This window comes from Equus caballus, chromosome 4 (genome assembly GCF_041296265.1).
Source record: "Equus caballus isolate H_3958 breed thoroughbred chromosome 4, TB-T2T, whole genome shotgun sequence".
NCBI lineage: Eukaryota > Metazoa > Chordata > Mammalia > Perissodactyla > Equidae > Equus > Equus caballus.
Genome location: NC_091687.1, coordinates 43,115,866 through 43,134,489, shown reverse-complemented (window position 1 = coordinate 43,134,489; position 18,624 = coordinate 43,115,866). Strand labels below are relative to the sequence as shown.

The window sequence follows — 18,624 nt, the reverse complement described above, 5'->3', positions numbered from 1 at the left end:
TCAGCACTCAATGGGGCTTTCCTAAATTAGACCTGCCTGTAATGCATCATTTCCATCACCTTTCCTCTGAAAATTAAAGAGTATAATTCTTTATAAGACATATTTTTGCCTATTCCAGATCATACACACACAGTAAGAAAAATAAATGCATGTTTTTCTTCTACTTCTGTTCTTAGGATGTAATCCACGAAAAAGAAGGGCTTTTTACCTTAAATTTACTTGCTTCAAGAGACAGAGTTTTATTTTGTCTTTTGGCTTCTTGAATACATTTTTTGTTTTGTTTTTGCTTCATCAAGTTACGCAAATTCACAGCTATGTAAATAATAAAGGATTCAGAGTACAAACAAGTACATCATAGTGGCACGAAAACCTATCTCCAAGGGGCCAGCAGGTAGCGCAGTGGTTAAGTTCACACGTTGCACCTTAGCGGCCCAGGGTTCCCAGTTGGGATCCCAGGTGCGGACCTATGAAACGCTTGGCAAGCCATGCTGTGGCAGTGTCCCACATATAAAGTAGAGGAAAATGGGCACGGATGTTAGCTCAGGGCCCATCTTCCTCAGCAAAAAGAGGAGGATTGGTGGTGGATGTTAGCTCAGGGCTGATCTTCTTCCAAAAAAACCCCACCTATCTCCAAGTGGAGATGCAATTTGGAACTTTCCTCCATGTTTCCACAACTCTTTAAGCTTGAGCAGCAACAATGCAGGGTATAAATCACAAGATGCATCAGATATGGTCCCAACCCTGATCTTTTTCAGAGGAGGGGGCTCAGAGAGGGACAATATAAGAACATAAAGAACTACAATACACTGTAACGTCATAGTGTCAAAAGCCATACTTGGAAGGAGGAGAAGGCAGAGGCAGTCAGGAAAGATCTCCCACAGCACAGTTTGTGCCCGACATTTACGGGGAGAACTGAATGTCTTAGGCAAAGCTTTGGATTAAGGACATTTTGTACAAAGGGAACAGAGTGAGCAAATTACTTGAAGGGAGAAAAAGGGGAGTCAAACTGACAAATGGATCCCTTTTAAATTTCATTTTTAATTAACAGAGTTAAACCTAATGGAGAGAATACACATTCACATTACTGGAGAGAAACAAATTGATGGCCTTTTATCACCACAAGAAAAGGTAAATGTATTTTGGGCAGTACCTCAAGTCTCAGCAAAAGGAACTTCTAGTTCCTGACATGTGGTGTTCTCTCCTGGAGAAAATGCTGGAAGAGCTCTTTGGGCGATTTACTCCTTTCGTTGTCCAATGGGAGAGAAACCCATACTTTTGGACGCACTTATTGGTTACTGTAAAAGCCCCGCTCTGAGCAAGGACCAATTACATCCCGGAGCCCCGATTCTTGGAAATAGTTTCTGGCCGGGAATGCGTGACATTGAAACAGCCTGTACTCGTAAACAAGGACGAGTCTGGGCGGGACCCCAGCCCACGCGATACCGGGCCCTGTCCCAAATGGCTGGTCTTGAGCCCACGTACCTCTAGATGTCCGCTTTGGCTTCCTCCTACCTCCTTACCGTACCTCACAGTCTCGGGCACTGGTGCCAAGCCTCACCGCGGGGCCCGCGGCCGGGGGAGGGGCCCACAGTTCTTTATCTGAGCTGATTGGCGCGGCCCCAAGTTCAGGACGGGACTGTACGTCCCACTGACTCCTCCCCGCTGGAGTTGGCGGGGGGGGGGGGGGGGGGGGGGGGAGGTGCGGGGAAACAAATAAAGCCGCGGGAGGCGGCCGGTGGTGGCAAGACGCGAATTTGATTCTAGAGCCATTCACTGCCCCTGCGACTCACTGCCGGGCTCCTCCGCCCCGAAGGCCCCCCGAAGCTCAGCGCAGGGCAGGGTGCTCGAGCCCGCCAGCACATCTGTGCGCTCCGCCTCTCGTCGATCCCAGGTTCTGCTCCCCGCGGCTTTCTCCCCTCAAGTCAGACGCAGCCCCTGCCAGAGACGTGGGCATCGAGATGAAGGCGGCCCGCTTCGTGATGCGCGGCGCCGGCTCGCTGAGCGGCGCCGGTCTGGTCCCCCGCGAGGTCGAGCATTTCTCGCGCTACAGCCCGTCCCCGCTGTCCATGAAGCAGCTGCTGGACTTCGGTGAGCGGGGACGTAGGGCCGGGCGGGGTGAGGGGTTTGGGGCTGGGGAGTTGGCATAACTTTGTGCCCCAGTGCAGGGAGGCCTGGGCTCTTGGCTTAAGACAACTGAGATCCGCTTTCGTGCTGAACCCTGGGGCCTCGAGGCCAGCGCACCTTGCCTTTTCCTGGATCTGCCTTCTTTCTGACAGTTTTTGCCAACAGATCAAGGCCACTTACAGCCTCGCTGAGGCTGGATGGTTTGAGCTCACCTTTCCTCCTCTTTCTGTCCAAAGCATGCGGTCAAAATACTTTTTGCCTTCAGTCACCATTTAACAATGAACTAGAAACTTTGTCCCCTCCTTCATGGCATAATACTCCTTGAAGAAAATTCCTAGTGCTATAAAGTAGCCTCAAATTAATTAAGGTTTTATCCCTTAGCCACTCTCCACCCGTCCACAGGGTACATCTCTGCATTCCTAACAAATTTCTTTGTTTCTTTACCATTATAGTTTTCCATATGTTTGCATTACTGCTGAAAATATTTACAAACTTTCTGTAGTAATCTTATAAAGAAAATTTGAAGGATTTAAATGTGATGTAATTTATCACTAGTCTAGAAACATCATGGCTCCCATCCCACTCGCTTATGCCCCCTCCAATTTCAGATCTAGAACTCTGTGAACGATATTATCTCATTGACATTGTGGTGTTGACTGAATTCTGCACTCTCTTATAAGTACTGAGAGCTGTAGGATATTCTGACTTCTTGGAAGTGAATCCTTTTCAAAAAGAGAAAATAAGAATTCTCATATTGGTCACTTTAAAAGAAAAAAGAAAGAAAGAGACAATGAAGACGAAAATACTTAGTCCTGAATTATCTATAAGCAGTAATCCAATTGATGGTGAAATATAATTTTATAATGTATGTGCATGTGTTCAGTATTGGATGAGTAATTCTATTCAAATATCATTTAGACATACTTTTTTTCCAAAAACTAAATAAATGTTATTTATCACAGGTTCCGAAAACGCATGTGAAAAAACTTCTTTTGCATTTTTGCGACAAGAATTGCCTGTGAGGCTAGCCAATATCCTGAAGGAAATTGATATTCTCCCTGATCCGTTAGTGAATACATCTTCAGTGCAATTAGTTAAAAGCTGGTAAGTGGTGAAGCGTTCTAAACCAGTCTCTAGTTTCAAGACAGTTATCTGAGTATGAATTCTTATAATATATTAACATAATTGGAAAACAGGTGGTCTGAACAGTAAATGCTTTTGAAAGATGTAAAGAATGTTTTATTAACTTAGAGTAAGTCATCATAAGGGCAGTTATAAGGCTATAAACAGACATTTTTTACTCTGAAAAAGTACATACTTTCACAATACAATTTTTACTTCTAGAGGAAATATGAGAAATAATTGACACTTGCAATTTTAGTTTTGTATTTTAAATAATAAAAGACAGTTTCATATTTCAAAAGGAATCCTACCCTAGAAATCAATACAAATGAGTACTATTTAGAGAGGCCCTAATTTGTGTTACTAACAAGCGAATTAACAGAGCAGGCTGTGGGTTCAAATCCTGCCTCTGCCTTTTCCTAGCTGTGGAATCCTTGGCAAGTGTCTTCAATTCTCTATGCCTCAATTCCCCCTTCTCTTATTGAGGGGAATAAAGTATATGCCTCCAAGGGATATTTGAGTGTAAGTGACTGAAGTAAGAGGTAAAAAAAGCACTTAGAACAGTACCTGGCACACAGCCAGCACTCAGTTTCAGTTTTATCATCTCATTTAACAAATAAGGGTGCTTAAGCTTAGAGAGGGTAGATGACCCACAAGAGCAGATTTTCAGAGAATAGAGCCAGGATATGCACTGCAGCAGATATGCACCAGAGCCTCACCCTAATCTGCTGACTATACAGCGTTTTGTTCATTGATTCAAGAAATATATGCATTCCATACCCATTAAACAATGACAATCTGAAACACATATTCAATCCATAGTCTTTACTGCTGCTTTCGAGACTTCTACCCACACATGAATGAATGAAGTAGAAAGAAATATGAAATCTTTCTTAAAAATTTCTAAATACTTTTGCTATAAAAAATGAAAACATTTGCCAAATAAAACTGAATATTGCTCTGGAATAGTTAAACATAAATTTTAAGTTAGAAAGTTGAGGGTTAAAGTTGCATCTTTCCTTTTTTTTAGATATATTGTTTTCCAAATGTCTTGGAGGAAATTTGTCATTTTAAACATAATGCTTTATCTTTTCAAATCATTTTAAAAAGGCAGTCTGTTTTCAGCCACTTGGATCTGACTATTTAATTTTCAAACTTAAAGCACACCTATTGCTTTGCAGGTATATCCAGAGCCTGATGGATTTGGTGGAATTCCATGAGAAAAGCCCAGAGGACCAGAAAGCATTGTCAGAGTAAGTTCTGTGAATTAGACTGAGTGTCTAAAACTTTGGCTATTTCCAGACATACTCCTAAGATATTTTTTAGACCTAAATTAAAGGAGCTTCCAACCCTGAATAATAAATAACTACCCCCTTAGAAATGACAAGTTCTGTCTTGTTGCTTTCTTAAAGGTGATAATCAATTATGGCATTGAAAAATGATGCTGAGTAGGAACAAGGGTAGAGGACTTTTTTTTTAAGGAAATCTATCTTTACTGTAAATTTGGTCCAGTGATTAGATTTGTAGGAGGATTTACTATTACCTCATATTAATGCATTGGAGACTAAACATTTCCTTTCAGAGTAACTGACAGTTTCTGTCTGTAAGAATAAGAAATAAGAATATTTCCTGAATCTGACAAGAAATTTGGAAAGTTTTTTTCACCATGGCATTCTAGAGTCATTTTCAATTTTAATTATTTTTAATTACTATTTTTTTTAAAGAGAAGGCTTATTGAACACCTAGAATGAATACACCAGTCATAGAGCTGGTATTTTAACATGTAAGCTAAAAGGAAAATAAATCTGTTTATGAAATGATCTCTTCTACTATAGTCAAAGAGACTGATGAGAGCCTTAATAAGGCTTCATCCAAACATTTTATCATTTGATTTGTTTAAATGGATACTTAGAAAAAGCTTTGGCCTTCTTTGAAGTAATCTAAGGAATGTATGTGAATGAAACTTACTTGAACTTTCACTAACTGTAAACATATTTTGGATTAGTTTTGTAGATACTCTCATCAAAGTTCGAAACAGACACCATAATGTAGTTCCTACAATGGCGCAAGGAATCATAGAGTATAAAGATGGCTGTACAGTTGACCCAGTCACCAATCAAAATCTTCAGTATTTCTTGGATCGATTTTACATGAACCGTATTTCTACTCGGATGCTGATGAACCAGCACAGTAAGTTAGCTCATCATGGTCGTGTTATCCAGACACGAGTGTAGAATATAAGCCATACTCAAACTAGATGTTTCGCTGTTCGGTGGGTCACGTTCTTTCTTATTGTGATTTCTATAACAGTATTTTTTCTTTTTATTTTTCAACAGTTCTTATATTTAGTGACTCACAGACAGGAAACCCAACCCACATTGGAAGCATTGATCCAAACTGTGACGTGTCAGCAGTGGTCCAAGGTAATTTTTAGATTTCTGCATTTGCCTTATTGAAAATATACACTATATGATTGATATATCTATAGTTGGGGTGACTTTGTGAATGAATTTGTATTCAGAGTGTTCCATTTATATTTTTATAAATAGTGTCATGAAGGTCCTTTGCTTTTGAGAGTCAGCGGTTTAAGCGTTCATTTATAATATTAAAGAAAAAATCCAAACATCAACGGCTAATGTGCTGTATTCTTATATATTGTATTTGATCTCTGAAGTGTGCATATTTCCATTGCTACAGCTATAACTTAAACACTGTCTTAACTTTTTCTTCAATAAAATATTTTAAAAGCTTTTTTTCATATTCATAAACCTGTACTCTAATGAATATTTTAGATTAAGGGTAGTATACACACTGAAGATCACTTGAAAATTTTACTTGGCATAAATTCATTTCATCATTATTAAAAAAATTTTCTATTCCAGATGCCTTTGAGTGTTCAAAGATGCTTTGTGATCAGTATTATTTAACATCTCCAGAATTAAAGCTCACTCAAGTGAATGGTAAGCTATAAATTAATATGTTTTAATCTATGGAAAATTCAGTGTTCTCACAGTATGATTGCTTCTTGTAAATACAAAGCACCTTTTGTGTTCCTTTTTTCCCTTCTGAACTTGCACACAATTTCTTTTTGAAGCCAAAGTTCTCTTTATCTCAACTGGAAAGTTCCAATTGAGCATATTTAGTTGCTAATGACGATTCATAAAGAAGAATGGTTTAAACAAATAATTTGGGATTTAGTGGAGCACCTAAGTTCCAATATCTTAAATGAAAGAAAGTTTGCTTACTACAGAATATAGGGGATAGGGAGGCCAGAAGCAGGAGAAACCACTTGGTAGTGGAGCTCTCCGCCTTAAGAGGTCACTCATAAGACCTGGAAAGAAAAATACCTTAAATTATACTGTAAGACGTAAACCAGTCACAGAAGGACAAATATTGTGTGATTCCTCTTCTATGAGGTATCTAAAATAGACTCATAGAAGCATAGAGTCGAATGGTGGTTGCCAGAGCCTAGGGGGAGGGGAAAATGAGGAGTTGCTGTTCAATGAGTGTAAAATTTCAGTTATTCACGGTGAATAAGTTCTAGAGATCTGCTGTACACCATCATGCCTATAGTTAACAATACTATATTGTACACTTAAGTATTTAAGAGGATAGATTTCATGTTAAATGTTCTTACCAAAAGTTTTTAAAAATTATACTGTCAGTATGTACCACTGTTCTGAAAGCAGAGCGTACTTCAATAGCTTCAACTCTAGGGTGTATGAAAAGATGAAGTCTTCCCACATGGACTGAAGTGATTATATGATGAATGCAAGGCGCTATTTTTATCTTCTCCCACAGTTGCGTCTCAAAGCCAGACAGTGTACTTCAATTGGAATAACATTCTCCTTTCAATTCAAAGTAAACATCTATTCCAAGTAATAGTTATTCAGGAATAATGTTTGTTGGTGATGAAAGTTAAAATTAAGTTGCTCAAGTTGAGAGTAGCCTAACTCATGGATTGGGAAGATGCAAATATAATTAATTGTTAAACTAAAATAGAAGTACAAATAAAGATTGAAAAACATCTCTAAGCAATAACAGCGTGGTTGCATAATACTTGTAGATAGACTGCTTGAACTCTGATAAAATAAAGAGGGAATTGTGCCACACCTTGTGTTCTCTGATTCAAACTTGGCCAACGCCTGGGACACAAAAGAATAATACTTTTATTTTTCTTTTCAAACAGTATTATGAGGTTTTTGTTTCTGTTTTCTTTAGCCGTTTGGTGAAATTTAAGCATGTTTAGCCTATAATGTTTGGGTCATAGAAATCAAGAATAATTAGATGTATTTTCCCCATACATTAAAAATATGAAAGTTATAGCTAGCATTAATTTTGATGTTACACTATAAACACTATATTTATTTTTTCTTCCTTCTTAAAATGCATATAATTTTAACTCTGAAGTTGTCCAGTACAAAAGTTTTGGAAATAGAAACAAATAACCCATCTAATCTAGTTTAGAGCACTCTTGTTGGCCACTTCATTTGAGTTTGTACATTTGTAGAGAAATGCAAAAATTAATCACAGAGCACTAGGTAGCAATGGTAGTAGCATTCTGAAAATCAGCCAGTTGCGTTCACTCTTTAAGAGGTAGATTCTAGGGTAGAATTTTGGAGCGAGGAGGATGAGGGGTATTCCAGTACTGTTTAAGTCAAAAATGTTAATCAAATAGATATGGAAGTTTATTTTAATGATATGTTTGTTTACCAATTCTAAGTGGGTTTAATTTTTTCTAGGGAAATTTCCAGGCCAACCAATTCACATTGTGTACGTCCCCTCTCACCTTCATCATATGCTCTTTGAACTGTTCAAGGTATGACACTGCAAAATAGTTGCAATTTAGTTTTTTTAAAAAATGTTCCTTGGTTACTTTTATTTTCCTTCATTATTTCCCACTGAACAGGAGCCTTACTATCTTCTCCCAAGCACACTTCTGTGCTTCTAACAGAAAGAAGCTACAGTTAATGTTTGAAAGGGTACATGCAGTTCTTTGTAGCATCAACACAAATTTGAGAATGCACAGTACGATTCATGATGTCTCGGTGTTCCCTGTTCCCATTATTTTTCAAGTGTGCAACAAAGCACTAGTCATTCATGCATTCGTTAAGGAAGGTCACGGGATGGATGCTTCAGGCCATGAGGCGTTGTTACCTCCACCCCCACAGGCAGATCCAACTCCAAATCCAGAGGTTCAAGTCCAGAATTACTGTAGGTGGCAGGGCCCTAACCTGAGTCTATAATATACTTGGAGGACTGTAGGTTCCTTCAATGATCTGCTTTAATGTGCATATGAATCAGCTGGGGGTTTTGTTAAAATGCAAATTCTGATTCAGTAGTTCAGGGGTAGGGCTTGAGATTTTGAATTTCTAATAAGCCAAAAGGTGATGCTACTGGACCACAGGCCACAGTTTTCTGTAGCAAGACTGTAGGGCAGTGCTTCTCAAACTTCAGTGTGCATTAGAATCACCTGGAAGGCATGTTAAAATGCAGATTCTTAGGCTCTGCCCCAGAGACTTTGATACTCTAGGTCTGAGAATTTGCATTTCTAACAAGCTCTTAGAGGATGTGGATGTTACTGATCTGGGGTACATGGGTGCTAAGAATGAAACCCTGTCCTGGACTCTCAGACCAAACTAAAACTCTGCACTTACACCAAAAGATAGAAAAACACCTGAAACTTTATGATGCTTCCCAAGAGTCTCCTGGACTGGAGAGGAGAAGTGTAAAAAAAGTGAAATCTACCTCTAATTCTGATAAAACTTTCTCAAAACTTACTGTTTCCTAACATATTCTAATGTTAGTGCAAAGACGTATTGATTGTACCAAAAACGTCTGATCTGTTTTATTTCACTTCAGCTAATGATTAGTACTTAATATTATACAGAAACCAGAAAGCAGATAACCTACCAGAAGAAGGTTAGAGAGGAAAATGGGTGAAATAAACCAAAACTTTGTATGAGATTCATCAAGTTGTCTGAAAACGTGTTTGAATTTTCTTCTCTGTTAAAGAACAAACGATACTTTTTTGTGGATTTGATTTATTTTTTAATTGAATAGTCCAACTCATGGAGTTATTTTGCCATCATTGGTGAAAGCTAAGATGATAATAAAATGCAAATTGAAATTTAATTTAGAATTATTTGCTATCCTTTTAAATAGTAACAGCCTTTTCCCGCAAATTTTATGAAAGCCAATAAATTGGTTCAATGATTCACTGTTCATTTGTTATGTAATAGTCTTTAGTGCTTGGATGTAAAATGTAATAGAAGGACAGAAAAGAGAGAGCCAGGAAATGGACTATAACGACCAATTTCTACATTTAAATTAAGCTTACAAATAAGAACTTGACAGCCAGCAGAATTGTTTTCCCATTAGACATTACTCCCAGGAGCTATATTACATGGTAAATGAATATTTTTCATTATACATCCTGGATGACGCATTCATAAATGGCTATTTGCAGAGCTGTTTTACTACGAACTTGAAAAAATAGGAACGTTGAATTGCCCTCCATGCTGCTTTGATTTTAAACATAAAAAACAGTTATTTATTGTCCCTCCGCCTTCCGCCATTGAATTCCTATGGTTTTGTTTTCTTTAGAATGCAATGAGGGCAACAGTTGAACACCAGGAAAATTGGCCTTCCCTGACACCAATTGAGGTGATTGTTGTCTTGGGAAACGAAGATCTTACAATTAAGGTAACCATTCTCTGTTTTTCTTTCGAGTCTTTCTTGAGAGAATTAAAAAAGAGTCAGTAATAGTAAAGCTCTCTGCTTTGAGCAGAAGATCAAAAGTCATGTATACCAGGTGACTTTTAAATGAAGGAAAGACATTTTTATGTAGACAAATTCACGTTGTTTTTAATATGTAGCTCTAATGACTTGTTTTTTTGTTTAAGATTTCAGACAGAGGAGGTGGTGTTCCCCTGAGGATCATTGACCGCCTCTTTAGTTACACATACTCCACGGCACCAACGCCTGTGATGGATAATTCCCGGAATGCTCCTTTGGTAAGACCAATTATATAGCTAAATTCATCCCAGCCGCCTAGTTCTAAATGTAGAGGAAAGATTACAAGAAAGTATTTAGGCAAGTTAATCAATTTAGTTAAATTGGGCATGGAGGCTGTGAGAAAGAACGATAAAGCAAGCTAAAAATGGTGAAACAATTCTACAGAGTCTCTGAATGGAAGCAGAAAATATTTATCTAGGTTCTAGGACATCAGTATCAGGGAAAATAATAACTCCTTCCTATATTTTGTATTCCAACGATCGTGTCCACCTCTTTACCAATAACTGGTCTTTCCCCTCTAGGCTGGTTTTGGTTATGGCTTGCCAATTTCTCGTCTCTATGCCAAGTACTTTCAAGGAGATCTGAATCTCTACTCTTTGTCGGGATATGGAACAGATGCTATCATCTACTTAAAGGTAACCTTTAAATTCAATAGAAAAAACCCTATTTCTGGAAAGATTGCTTCTCTTACAGCCCTGAGTTCTATGGTCCACAGCGAATACCCCAAACTGAGTTAATGCAAATAATGAACACAAGTCAGTCTGTTTTCTGATGGTGTGCGTAGATATACAATTTAATATTTAATATGGTAACTTACCAGAAAGGAAGTGGTGCAAGGCTACCTGCCTCCAGTGGCAAAACTGTTTCTCAAGAAGCATATTAGTTTCTGAGTCAGGAGAAGCTCCAGTGAATTTTTTTTTTATATATATATTTTTTTAAGATTTTATTTTTTCCTTTTTCTCCTCAAAGCCCCCCCGGTACATAGTTGTATATTCTTCATTGTGGGTCCTTCTAGTTGTGGTATGTGGGACGCTGCCCCAACGTGGCTTGATGAGCAGTGTCATGTCCGCGCCCAGGATTCGAACCAACGAAACACTGGGCCGCCTGCAGCGGAGCGCGCGAACTTAACCACTCGGCCACGGGGCCAGCCCTCCAGTGAATTTTTTAAGGCAACTGCTTTTGGCATCTGTGAGAATAGCTGTACTTTTGTTTTATTTAAACTTGTGGGGAATATATGCTAATAATATTCTAGCCTAGAAAAATAACTGCTATCAAGATACTCAAGACCTTAAGCTGACCTTTTTAGAAATCCGGGGAAAGGAAACCCATTTAGAATTTCCTGTTTCAACTTTAAAATTTGGTGCATGTTTTACCTTTTTTTTTATTTCTGGTACAGCCTCAGTTTATTTGTTAAGGTCACTGTCCTGATTCTGTTATTCATTTGTCAACTATTTTGACTGAAAATATATTTACAGATATTAGGAACTAGAACATTAAGCTTCTAGACTCCCATTTTGTGCAAAGGAATTTGCCAAATGGCCTTTGACCATCTGAAATAGTTAATGTATTCGATTCTTAAATAAGCAAAAGTCTTCAAAGTATTGAGAAATATTGATAGATTATAGATTTATAATATCAGATTTTAATACATTAATAGTATCAGATTAGGATTCTCTCTTTAGCAAAGATACAAAGAACAGCTCTGCTATTCAACTCCATCGTATCAGCAATATCCAAACAAGGGACATGTGCAAATGTTGAATGCAAATTCTGTCCCCTAATTTAGAATCCTGTGTGTACTATTTCAACCCCTATAGGGTGGAGATAATATTTATTTTTTAGTTTTCTTTTACACAATGCCTAGCATGTTTTGGGCTCTGATGTGCTCTTATTACTAAATCAATTAAAAGAATATATTTGAATGTTTGAATGCTTAACCTCTGAGTTTATTTTGAGTAATCACTTCAAGTACAAATTATGCCATGAATAATTTCTTTGGTTTGATTTTTTTTCTCTTCCTCTTCTTTCAGGCTTTGTCTTCTGAGTCTGTGGAAAAACTCCCAGTCTTTAACAAATCAGCCTTCAAACATTATCAGATGAGTAGTGAGGCTGACGACTGGTGTGTCCCAAGCAAGGAACCAAGGAACCTGGCGAAGGAAAAAGTGGCCATGTAAAGAGGGGCACACTGGACACTTTAAGGGATCAAAGTGGGTCCATGCCAGTGCTGCTTCCTGAATGTTTGCGTGTGTACTTTTGTCTCCTCGAAAACAAACAGCAGCAAAATCTCCTTGATCAGTACATTGATGAGAAGAGGAACAGCTCGTTTCTATGACCCAGGAGAGCATATTGCGGGATTTACAGATGGCTGCCTCTTTATTCTTTAACTTAGAATAACTCAAGTTTATATCAAATCCTGAAGAAGAAATAAGCCTGTTTTCCATTTGTTTATCAAAAAGAATGAGAAAAGGAGTGAAATGAAGATGTACAGTAGCAGTTTCAATAGACTGATATTTTAGGCCTCTGGTTGGTATCATAAGATACTGATATTTATTGAATATCAAGTGTCAGTATAGCTGTATTTTCCGACAGTCAAAGGATGGGGACTTGGTTTGCACTATATGGTTAGAAATGTACATCCTGTATATATCTGTGCACTTTAGGGAGGAAAAGCTGGTGATTAAAGGAACATTCCGTTTGAATGAGGAGGAAGGAGTCAAAACGTTTTATTCGAAGTTGCAGCCAAGGCATTGGGCCTATGTAAAAACTCAGAAAAAAGCCTCGTCTGATAAATAAAGTGCCTTTATTATGCTGCTTTTCCTGTTCACACTTCACATGATACGTGAACACTGATTGCCAGGTGCCTAGTCTTGGTGAATTTTAAAATATGCACTGAATTCAGAAAGCTGTGGTTGTAGGGAGAGAGGAATTGCCAAAATGATAGAAAAAATATCTCTCACCTTGTTTTGTCTATAAATTGGAAAAACCAATGTTAGGAAAAGAAATCATGCATTTAAAACCTAACTCAGTAGAAAGGACCTTTCTCTACCTTACAGTGGTGGTAATCTAAAGGCATCCATTTTCTAGGCTTAAAAAGATGTGTTTTTATATATTTAATTATATTTGCTACACTCCAGCATTAACATGTCTGTAAAGAAAATTCCTAATTATCAAATGGCTGAAGAACATTAGAATTTAAATACTTCTTGGAGTATTTTTGAAAAACAGCCTGGGAGCAAGAGGTTTCATGCCAGGATGCTTTCATTTGTGAATCATTGAGATTGAGAGCTGATGAATGAAAGCTGTAATGTCTATGCAACTTTTGGGAAGTTGAGGAATAATATGCAGGTTGACAGGCCAGTCTAGCACATTACTCTTAGAGAAGGAATGGGAAAACAAAAGAAGGAAAGCGGAAGGAATGAAAGAAGAAGGAAGAAGAGAGGGAGAGAAGCAGAAGGCAGGCATCTTGCTATATTCCCCACAAATTACTTCAAGAAATGATCCATATTTTCATGGATAAATTATTGGCAAGAGGATGAATTGGTGTCTTTCAAAACAGTATGTCTTCTTTGAATGACTCTCTCGCTCTTGCAAGATAATAGGCTTTTGTGAGATAATGAACTCATCTATTTCAAATTAATAATTAGACGGGAGTACAGAAAAAATTAGAATTGTCTGCATTGTAGGATAATCAGTCCTGTCTATATATTGAATTTAACGTTTGTGTTTAATTTTATCACGGCCTGGTGTTGTGATGCTTCTGGTAGTGGCCAGAGAAGCCTCAAATTGCTTGTTGTGGATTTCAGAAGTCCTAGACAGTGACTTTTCTTGATGGTGGGACTCTGGCTCATCCATTAATTGATTACACAAAACTATTTGCAATAGGTTATTTGACTTTTCAGTTTTTACTCAAATTTAAACTTTTTTGCGTGTAAATACTTGTATTTACCAAAGATTTAAAGCAGTTGATTAATTAACCCAAACACTGTGAACTATCTTTAAAACACTAGAGAAAAAGAAAAGTTGGTATCTCAATAACATCAGCTATGTAAATGGAGTTCTGTAAAATAGAAACCGTCTACATTGGTATTTGCAAAATCTGTGAAGAGCTTTAGGATTCTAGTGGACAGATACTGAATGTTCAGGCACATTTAAATTATTAATGTATAAATTGTGTTTTTATCTCCAAGCTATGTACAAAGAAATGTGATAATTTTTATAATAAATATTTTTTATTATAATGGTAGACGTTGTCTTTTAAACTTCTTTACTCAAATTACTGGCAAAGTACTAAGAAGAATTTGAGATAAAATTTTTCTTCCCTTTACATTCAAGTCTAACTTATCTACATATTTGGTATAGACTTTTAAAAGGATGGAAAGCAAGTTAACATCTTAATGTTTAAATAACAGATAAGTACTTTACAGCAGTCCAGAAATTTCTGATTGTCCTATGCTTTTCATGTATGCCTCAATAACACATAGTACAATGTGTGTTTATCTGCATAAATATATTCAATAATCATTTTTGCAATGCATATGTTCTCTACATTTTTTGGGTAAATTTACTTTAAAGTTTCACTTAGTGACTGTATTTACATTTGAGTAACAAATAGAGTACCAAAATAATTACTTAGATAACTTGGGTTCCCAAACAACTTCTGGATTAAATGTGTCAGTAATAATTGGATAGAAATTACCAAATTGAGTGGTGACATGTTTTATCTTTGCTATCTTCACACTGTCTTTCTTAACTACTTTAATCATACTTAATCTTTAGACTATGCTTTGCCCACCTCCAGAATGCCTTCATGGGCAAGATTTTGCAAATAAAAAAAAAAGAAGGGAGCAAGGGAAGGAAGAAAGGAGGAAAGAAGGAAGGAAGAAAGAAAGGGGAAATTAGAATAAAATAAAATTAGTGGAATGAGTTTGCCATAATTAAATTCTAAAATCTTGACAGGATAATCATATTTGAATCAAAAATGCCATCAACCCAAGGCATTAGGCCCTGAAGAAGCTATAGGAAAGCCCTTCATCAGTGACACTCTCCTTTACTTGACTATGTTCATTTCTTCTTCTGTTAGGGAGGTATTGCACCATGTGTCTAAAAGAAGTGCGTGCACACACACACACAAGCATACACACGTGGGAACGTACACACACATCAGATTTTGCTGTACAATTTCCATGGATTAAGCTGCTTTGAGGGCGGGGAGTTAGTGCGCTCCCCAGGCTCATCATCTTCATCTACGTTTTCACAGAAGCTGCAAAACTTCAAGTCCCACAATTCTTCATGTATGCACACCTACATCTTTAACTCAAGTCAGTGTACTCCAAAGAATACCAATTTTCAAGTTCAACAAAGTGAGCTGAATTTTCATCAAAACTATCTTTATACCATTTCTTCCAAATTTCAAATTTGCATAAAAATAGTAAGAGTATTTGATCTTCACTACAATGACGTGACATGTGCAGAGAGAGAGATCATTGTGAGCCAGTAGCTTGGGCATTGACCTTGATAATTTCCTTATTCTCCTACTGCACTTTAAGGTACTGCGCTTACACTTAGTTGTGTACCCACCCTGCAAATGTACATGGAATCCCCAGGTCACTTTGGTCTCTCTTGGTGGAAGAACTGAGGACTTCCATAATTTCACAGGAGCTTATGTAAGAAGCCCCTAAGCCCCCACCATGGATACTTAGAGCAGTAGGATTCTATCTCCATTAGCATTCTGTCCACACATCCCTTCTTTTGGGTTTTTCACTTTTTACCTTACATCACAGATACTTAGGCACTCAATAAACACTCCCTAGATAAATACATGAATAAACACATAAACAACCTTCTGCCTGTAGAACACCATTCCTGCATTAATGGCAGATTGGAACTCTATGTTAAATAAATGTACATCAAATTTTATAAGATTTTATGCTTTAACTGATACTTAAGAAGTTTTACAACATTGCATAAACTCGGGAATACTTTTCCAAACCAGTTAAATTGCAACTGATCTTTGCTTAATGTTGCTCTATATTGGTGGCCTTTGGCCATTGGAAATTATCACAGATTTCAAAAGAAATTAAATAATGAGTAAAAGTTATTACTACTAAGAAAATTTCTTGAGCAAATAGGTCAGTGTTTCAGATTTTATGATGTTCTTCCTTCTTGTTCACCTTGGACTCAGATAAAAAATATTACCATCCATATTTCATGATCCCTTAATGGGAATAAGCAACTGTCTTTTAATGAGATTTTTCAGTTCCTACCCTAGTGCAAATAAACATTAAAAGCCACTCAAAATCAACAGAAATGTCAGTAGCCTTGAAAACATGTTGAATCTACTAAATGATGTGAAAATGATGTGAGCTGTCTTAGTGATAAATCCAGCAACAAAATAATAAAATTTATCAACGGATTATCAGACATCATTTTCATGTTTACTGCTACCATTTAATGTAGTGAAAATAACACAGGACTGATTGTCAAATAATGCAATATAGCTGGGAATTATTTACTAGCATACTGTTTTCCATAAATATAAAAGGATGCTTTAATATCTAAGACAAATAATCTATTGAATGGCAAAGTCTTGAGTTTTTTATCAATTCCATTAAAACTATGCCCTTTAATGTGTTTCTAGCCCCCACATATACCTTGATATTTGATACAATTGCCCTTAACTCAGTCTTTTTCTTCACATTCATTTTTAAGCATAACAAAGTTTGTTTGAAATTATAGATTTGTAATCTGAAAGTGAAATAAAAATAATTTGAGAACAAAAACAAAAACCTTATTCCATGTTCTTAGGTAATTCTTTTTCTCTCTTTGAGTCCGAGTTTTCTCTTCTACCTAAATGAGATCTAGCTGTTTAAGGAAGGCACTTCTAATTCTGAAGGCTTTGAATCTATATTTTCTAACAATTCTTTACTGAATACCCTGCTCCCAATCTCTCTTCAGTCCAAACTAGGCTTCTCATAATATTGCTGTCAAGCTCAAAATCCTTTAGTGGCTTCCCAGTGCCTAAGAATTTGATAATCATAGCTTTCTACAATCCAACCTACATGACCAACCTTACAACTTACATCTTCCATCACTACTCAGTATATTATCTTCTAAATATACAACAAACATATTTCCTTTTGTTCATTGTAAATATGCCTACCTGAAAGGCCCTTTCTCTTTTCTCTTTTTTTCCCTAAATGCTGCTCAACCTTCTAGACTCAACTCAAATCCCACCTCCACGGACTGAGCATCCCAGTCCAAAGTGCCCTCTTCTCTCAACTTCCTCCTCTAAATTCTCACATGGTCAGGACCATTTTAGTATTTATCACATAATACCTAAGGTTGTTAGTTAAATGTTGTAGAGAGATATAAAATCCAGAAACCCAACTAGATTGTGTGTTCCCTGCCATCCAGGACCATGAATTACACAGACCTGTATAAACACCATGATGTTAAGCCTGTCTCATGTACGGTAGACATCAAAAAATATTTCTGGATTAGTATATTTCTGATGAGTTGGGAAGGAAGACGATGAAAAGCAACAGAACTACTCCTATTTGAACGATTATTCTATTGATCTAAAACCACTCATGTTAATATTTTTAATGCCTCTCAGCATTTCTTCTTAATCTGAGAAGGATCCATGTTTACTTTCAGATGGATCATGGCTGTAACATAGACATATAAACTAACTTAAACCTTTTATTTTAGCTTTAAAACTAGGCATTTGCCTTCAAAGAGCTTAGAATCCTCTGAAGAGTTAAAGAGACACAAATGCATAAGAAGTTAAATCATGACCAAAGATTTTAATAACAGTCAACAACAAAGGAGATGTCATAATTCCTAACACACATAGCCAGGCAAATGCACTGACATTAATTGCTGTACAAAGTTAAAGAGGGAAAGGTGATTTCAAGCTAAAGTGACTAGATGGAAAGAGGACAATTTATGTGGAGGAAGTGAAAATAAGACCATGAAGAAAGTGTCTGGAGAGAAGGTGGGAAAGGTAAGTTGGAGCTCAACTGGCGATAGTTTCAATGTCTGGATGTGGTACCTGGGGCATCAAGGAGCCATTTGCCAGGACAGTAAAAGGATCAAAAGAGTTCTGTTGACTAAATCTTAAGATTATGTGTTTCACTGTCAGTTTATTTACAAAATACAATGAAGCAATCAGCACAGTTTTCTTGTGAGAAATTAATTTAATATTCAAATAAATAAGATAGAGCATTTGTGGTATATTTGTTGATGAGTGAAAACAGTGGGTTTTCACCCAAGTGTCAGAGTGGCCAGGGATGTAGACTCTGGAACCAGACTGATTAGATTTTCATCCCACTTCTGCTACTTAACAGCCATGAGAAGTTGCATAACTTCTCTCTGCCTCAGTTTTCTGATCTGTGAAATACAGATAGTATTATAGTATCTTCCTTATGGGGATGCTGTGAAAATTAAAGTGAGTTAATATATGTAAAGCATTTATTACAGTCCTAGGCACATAATAAAATTTATATAGATTTTAGCTATTTTATCAATAATGTTATTTAAGTATTAGATACTGGATCCTTATATTAAGTTCCTATACAA

General features: G+C 37.0%; 1 protein-coding gene across 1 annotated transcript; it reads left to right on the top strand.

The window, feature by feature from the left end:
- Window positions 1-1,635: 1,635 nt before the first annotated feature.
- Window positions 1,636-14,287, top strand: PDK4 (pyruvate dehydrogenase kinase 4). Its single transcript, XM_001493731.7, has 11 exons — window positions 1,636-2,088; window positions 3,087-3,228; window positions 4,428-4,499; window positions 5,252-5,436; window positions 5,583-5,669; window positions 6,129-6,206; window positions 7,989-8,065; window positions 9,853-9,951; window positions 10,152-10,262; window positions 10,566-10,679; window positions 12,075-14,287. The coding sequence occupies exons 1-11, from the start codon at window positions 1,959-1,961 to the stop codon at window positions 12,216-12,218; spliced, it is 1,239 nt and encodes a 412-aa protein (XP_001493781.1). The 5' UTR covers window positions 1,636-1,958; the 3' UTR covers window positions 12,219-14,287.
- Window positions 14,288-18,624: the final 4,337 nt, after the last annotated feature.

Excerpts from the sequence above, each read along its gene's own strand:
- PDK4 (XM_001493731.7), top strand. The coding sequence starts at position 1,959 with ATGAAGGCGGCCCGCTTCGTGATGCGCGGCGCCGGCTCGCTGAGCGGC. Across the intron at positions 4,500-5,251 it reads GACCAGAAAGCATTGTCAGA|TTTTGTAGATACTCTCATCA; the intron begins GTAAGTTCTGTG and ends ATTTTGGATTAG. Across the intron at positions 8,066-9,852 it reads TGCTCTTTGAACTGTTCAAG|AATGCAATGAGGGCAACAGT; the intron begins GTATGACACTGC and ends TGTTTTCTTTAG.